This window comes from Schistocerca americana, chromosome 5, assembly GCF_021461395.2.
Source record: "Schistocerca americana isolate TAMUIC-IGC-003095 chromosome 5, iqSchAmer2.1, whole genome shotgun sequence".
NCBI lineage: Eukaryota > Metazoa > Arthropoda > Insecta > Orthoptera > Acrididae > Schistocerca > Schistocerca americana.
Genome location: NC_060123.1, coordinates 481,882,511 through 481,888,510, shown reverse-complemented (window position 1 = coordinate 481,888,510; position 6,000 = coordinate 481,882,511). Strand labels below are relative to the sequence as shown.

General features: G+C 35.3%; 1 protein-coding gene across 1 annotated transcript in view; it reads left to right on the top strand.

Moving 5' to 3' along the window:
- Positions 1–3,794: 3,794 nt before the first annotated feature.
- Positions 3,795–6,000, top strand: part of LOC124616073 (coiled-coil domain-containing protein 25) — a 53,473-nt gene continuing 51,267 nt past the window's right edge. The window contains exons 1-2 of the mRNA XM_047144309.1: positions 3,795–3,956; positions 4,036–4,083. Of these exons, the coding sequence (XP_047000265.1) occupies positions 3,932–3,956; positions 4,036–4,083 (73 nt within the window). The 5' untranslated portion in view covers positions 3,795–3,931. The remainder of the gene's footprint in view (positions 3,957–4,035; positions 4,084–6,000) is intronic.

The window sequence follows — 6,000 nt, the reverse complement described above, 5'->3', positions numbered from 1 at the left end:
AAAATTACACCATGATGTATTAAATTATTTCAAGTTTGAGATATAGAGTTCCTTTAAAAGGCTGATCTTCTACGAGAATACTATGAGACTGAACACATCAACACAAAAAGCTCTGCACAAGCATGTGATGATCTCTTTGAGGCAGGCTTGTTAAAGCCTTGGCTGTCAGTCAGAAGGATTTTCCTCTGATCACATATGATTGGCTTCCTACTGAATGATAACAAAACGCAGCAGATGGTTTTTAGTCTAAAAGACAAGCCTCCATCAGATGATCCTAGTTGTGTTAAGTTTTTAGGGGTTAATATACATAAAAAATTATCCTGGTCTCAACATGTACAATACATTAGTGATAAATTGTGTAGAGTGATGTATTTGTTACAGAAACGTATTGACTGTGTACCTCAAAATTATGTTAGAATGTCGTATATTGAATTTTTCCAAAGCATCCTAACATTTGGTATGATTATAGGGAGTAACTCAAGATCAGTGTGTGACATCCTAATACTACAAAAGAAAACCATTAGGATAATTACTGTTTCTCCATGCAAAGCACACTGCAAACCATTATTCTCAGAACAAAAAATCGTAACTGTTATAACCCTATATATTTACTATGTTTTACTCCACACAAAAAAGAAGTTACCAGAAGCAAAACGTAGAGAAAATATACATTTGTGCAACACAAGAAAGAGCAGATGAATTTATACTCCTTACCACAGACTGTCAAAGTCACTTAACAGCTATGAACTGATGGGGCACAAATTATTTAATCAGCTTCCACAATATGTACAAGAGCTACCTGAACAAGCATTCAAACAAAAATTGTGTGAATGGCTAGTTGCTCACCCATTCTATGATATAAATGATTATTTCAAATGTAATATAATGACATTCTGCTTGTTTTCTTTGAATTAACAGTTATATTGTATTATATGCCTGACATTATCTATTGCTGTAATAGCCAAGTGACAATAAAATTACTTTTATTATATACAGACAATACTGTAATATGCATAAAGGACACTAGAAAGTTTCAAGACGCGATAAACGATATGTAAGATTGGTGTGTCGAACATCACTTCGAAATAAATGTGGTGGAAACAGAAATGATGGTACTCGGAAATGGAAAAAGAGCACCTACACCAGCTGAGATCTTCATATGGGAGAGAAAAGGTGGGAAACTATATTCTTATATCCTTCCATCCATCTTTATCAAAAATTTTTGGAAAACTGATGAAAATTAGACTCAAAAGCTACATTGACCCCTTCAATCTTCTAAATTGTAATAAACATGGTTTTCGTACAAGTCACTGCACAGAAACAGCTATACAGGCCTATATGGAAGAAATTATTAGAAATTTAGACAATAACAAATGCGTGGTAGGAATCAACCTAGATCTTTTCAAGGCCTTCGATACAGTAGATCACCAAATTCTCCTTGACAAACTGGAGGAATTAGGCACCAGAGGAATTGGGAGGAAATCGTTTGAATCCTATCTCCAAGATAGAACTCAGGTTGTGGTACTCGCCTCATCTCAGAATAAGCAAAAAATAAAATAGGTATCTGATGCTAAGAAAGTGGCAGTAGGTGTCCATCAGTGTAGTGTTCTTGGCCCCCTATTATTCCTGATCTGTATAAATGACATTGAAAGGCCCAACAGATCATCAAAAATTATGTTATTTGCAGATTATACAAGCATAATTATAAGTGATGACAACAAATCCTTATTCATTACAGCTGAAAAGGTTCTGCAGAGTGTGCAACAGTGGTTTTACGCTAATAAGTTGTCACTCAACTTAAATAAATTACATACAGTACACTAAAGTAAATGAGAAGGATGATCACTATTTATCATTGAGTGCCCATGAAATAGAGAAAGTCTGGTCTACAAAATTTTTGGGCATGTACACATTGATCAGCACTTGAGCTGAAAAGCCCATGTCACATACATATGCAAAAAACTCAATTCAGCATGTTTTGCACTGATGATAATTTGTAGAATTTGCAGTGCAGAGTGTACAAGATTAGTGTATATGACTCATTTCGATTCTATTATATAGCCTATGGAGTAACATTCTGGGGTGCAACTAAATGTCGTTTGAGAGATGTTTTTAAATTACAGAAAAGAGCCACTAGAATTATTACACACAGCTCTCCACAAACACACTCCAAGCCCTTGTTCATGCAGCTAAACATACTTACAGTACAATCTTTGTAGATATTAAAAAGCATACTGCATACAAGCACACACTTGAGTAGTTTACGTGTAAATTCAGATCTTCATGACTACAAAACATGTATCTCTAAGAATCTGCATGTAGAAAGAACAAGAAAAACAAAAACTCAGAACTATGTGAGCCACTATGGAATAAAGCTTTATAAAGCTCTGCATCAGGGGGACATAGGATGAAGGAAAATTTAAGTCAGAATTTAAAAAAGTTTGTGATAAATAAATATTTTAATAGCATAGAGGAATATTTTGAATCCTTAAATCACTAACTGATAGGTGTATTGTCAATATCATATTGTTCTCATTGTCAATTCTATGTCTCGTTTATACTCTTTTAACTCTAAATTATGTGTGATATATGTTTCCCAAAATATATATAAATCCATCACATGTGGTAGATGTTGAAAGAGCATGTAAAAGAAGAACCCATTAATTAAATGTTTTAATTTTCAGCATAATGTTAATTTTATGTGTTTGATAGAAACTTGTAAAATTCTGCTGTGCGTATTCTTGGCAGTATTATGACAATTCCTATATCGTGTAAATGATGCAAAGGATGATAATAAATATACTGAAATGAAAACAGAAGATCGTACCAGACTTAAGTACCTAGGTGTCACAGTACTAACAACTGCAAAATGTTTCACAAAACGTATCAGAGAAAGCAATGGAAGCAGTAATGGCAATCCATGAATCACAATATATCAGCTCCCTTAGCCTAGAGACAGCAATGGCATCATTCAGAGCCAAAATCTTCCCAATACTGACGTACTTCATAGAAATTATCGGACCACATTTTACAGTGAAAACCTAACGACACTAGAAAGAGTGAAGGCCACCTATATAAATAAAGAATTGGAGTGTCGTAAACAACACGATCGTACTGGTGATGTAACCCTTCCTCACCGAAGACCAATGTACCTGATGCTACCCAACAGCAGCGCTTTGGAAAATCTACTTGAAACATTGAAGGAAAAAATGGAAGATGTACCTCTAGAATCTTACAGCATTGGCGATATGATTGACCGAATATGGGCAAAAGGAAACTTCGAAATGAGACACGTGATCACCAGAATGGCAGTCCATAATTTCCATTACCTTATTTGCATCAACACGTCATATCATGAACCAAACGCAATTGGTGATTGTAAACTTTGTAATCAAATATGCAAACGTTACCATATAGAACCCTGTACCAAAAGGACACGGTCAGTCAGTTACTACGCAAATCACAAAGTGTAAAAATCTCTAATTTCGTTTATTTTTGTCAGTGTACTTTGAATTTGTATGGCTATTTGGATGCAATATTTTATTGTTATTTCCTGTGATCAGCCGAAACTGGTTGCAACCGTCCATTGGTCGCAACTCAAACAGCTTACACGCTGTCACAAGCCACGCGATCTGGGAGAATGCCTGCGTGTGCATCGAACACATTCACGTGGTTATACCTGTATTTCCAATGAATCTAACCTAGTTTCGGCTTGTTGCTCGAGTATACTTGGTGGTCGATGTATTGGTCGAAGTCAGAAATAAATATACCTTTTGGTTGATGTATGCTACTGTGTACGTGCTATCTTTGCGTCATAGGTGTCACGGTGGTGAATATGATTTTAAGCACGTGAATGTTTGTTGTGTGGAGTGTACTGTGTTTATTATTTAGGCGCAGTGTTGACAATTTGTGTTAGGAGAGTAGAAGCACAATGGTTTTTTATTTCACCAGTAACGGTAATAGTTTTAAGAAAGATGAGCCTGATTTAAGAATGAATATTCTTCCGTTGCTTATGAAATTTTATATTTTTTCCAGTCGTGTCACCACCAGTGACATTGTTTATGGGAATAGACAAATTCGAAAGTAAGTATCTTTCATATTGGTCATTTTATTGTCTCACTCTGTTTTGTAAGGACATGACTTATTGACTTATGCCGGGTATTTTTCTTGGCGACTACTTGTAATGTTGATGTTGTGGTCTAAAAGAAGAGTCTGGGCCGGTAACGGCATAAAGCCGGAAAATCAAATACAAATAAAATCCAGAGTCGTACAGCAACTTATTATGTTGATAGGTTCATGGATATTTAATATCACGCCATTAATAATAGCATGTGTATATAGAAGCTTAGGACATGTAATGGGCATTCGTTCGTGACATAAATTCATAGGAGAGAAAGGAAAGGGTGATCAACTACGTAACTTAAACCATGTTTAATAGTAGTCACCGTGCGCATTCAGAAATTTCACATGGAAAACCTCTCGTGATTAAAAGTGAAGTTATAACGGCTGTTAACGCCTCATATTTACGACCGTGATGGATTTCTTAGCGTTCGTCACGGTCGTTGCATTTATTCCGTTCAGTACCCGAGAGTTTACTTCAGGTTGCAGCAAATTTAGCGATAAAATAGACCTCTTTTGCCCATGGGCATTACGGTCGACACTTTCTTTTTTGTACATGTCTAAAACATAGTTTTTTGACCTACAGCTTAGTTTAGTTTATCATCATCCTTTTCATCACGTATATGATATACGAATCGCCGTAATAGAACACAGCATACCCATGGCAGAATTCTCTAAACTAAATTATAATAAATATAGAAGTAACATTTTACGACATAATCGGTAGAGTGAACAAATGTATTGCTGTTATACATGCTGACTTAAGAAGTAAATAATGATTTGACACACGTGCAGTACACTTTGAGAATAGTTAAAAGAGTGTACAAACAAAATATAAAATTTACAATGAGAACAACATGATTCAAGTGACAATGGAGAAAATACAAATATCTGTTATTGATTTAGGAATTCAAAATATTCATCTCTGTTAAAAAAATTATTAAACAAGTATATTTTTAGTTCTGATGTAAACTTTCACTCTTCTTGCCCATATTCCCTCAATGCAAATTGACGGAGCATTGTTCAACTTTATTCAATAATGACTCACATTTTCGAGTTTTTGTTATTCTTGCTCTTTCTACATGCGGATACTCACTGATACACATATTGTAGTTATGGAAATCCGAATTAATACAGGCACTGCTCACATGTGTTGTTGTATACAGTACACTTGGATAAGTACCAAGATGATACTGTACTGTAGACTGATGACCTCAGATGTTGAGTCCCATAGTGCTAAGAGCCATTTTGAACTGTACTGTAAGTATTTTTAACTGCACAGTAAAAACTTGGAACTAGTCTGTGGAGAGCTGTGTATAATAATTCTAATGACTGTCTTCTGTAATTTAAAAATGTCTCAAGCGAGATGTTGTTACATCCCAGAACATTATACCATGAGATGCAATAGAATCGAAATAAGCAAGTACAGTGATCTTGAACATTGTGTACTACAAACTCTAGAAATTATACTCGCTTCAGAACATGCAGAATTGAATAATCTTTCTAGCTCAAGTCATAATCAATGTGAATACTCAAAAATTTGTAGTCCGAACTGTTGTAGCCCGAGGTGAAGGTTAAATTGTAGGACATAATTTGGTTATGAGTTGGTGAAGGCAACAAATGTGTCACGACAATAACTTGTGGTGGTATTTTATACAGTGCTCATTTTGTAGCTAGATATGGTTCCTGAAATTTCTATGTGTTTGACTGCATTGATAAAAGAAACCTCCCTTGCCAAACCCTCCATATTCTTGTGGGGACTCAGTACTTGTTAGATATGAGCAATTCTATGACAAAGCAGGTGCCATAGTGGTGGTTTGGTGTCTTTTGATGTTGTTAGGGTGCATTTTAGTCTTTCTCTTCAGCATGTGCCAAGAACAT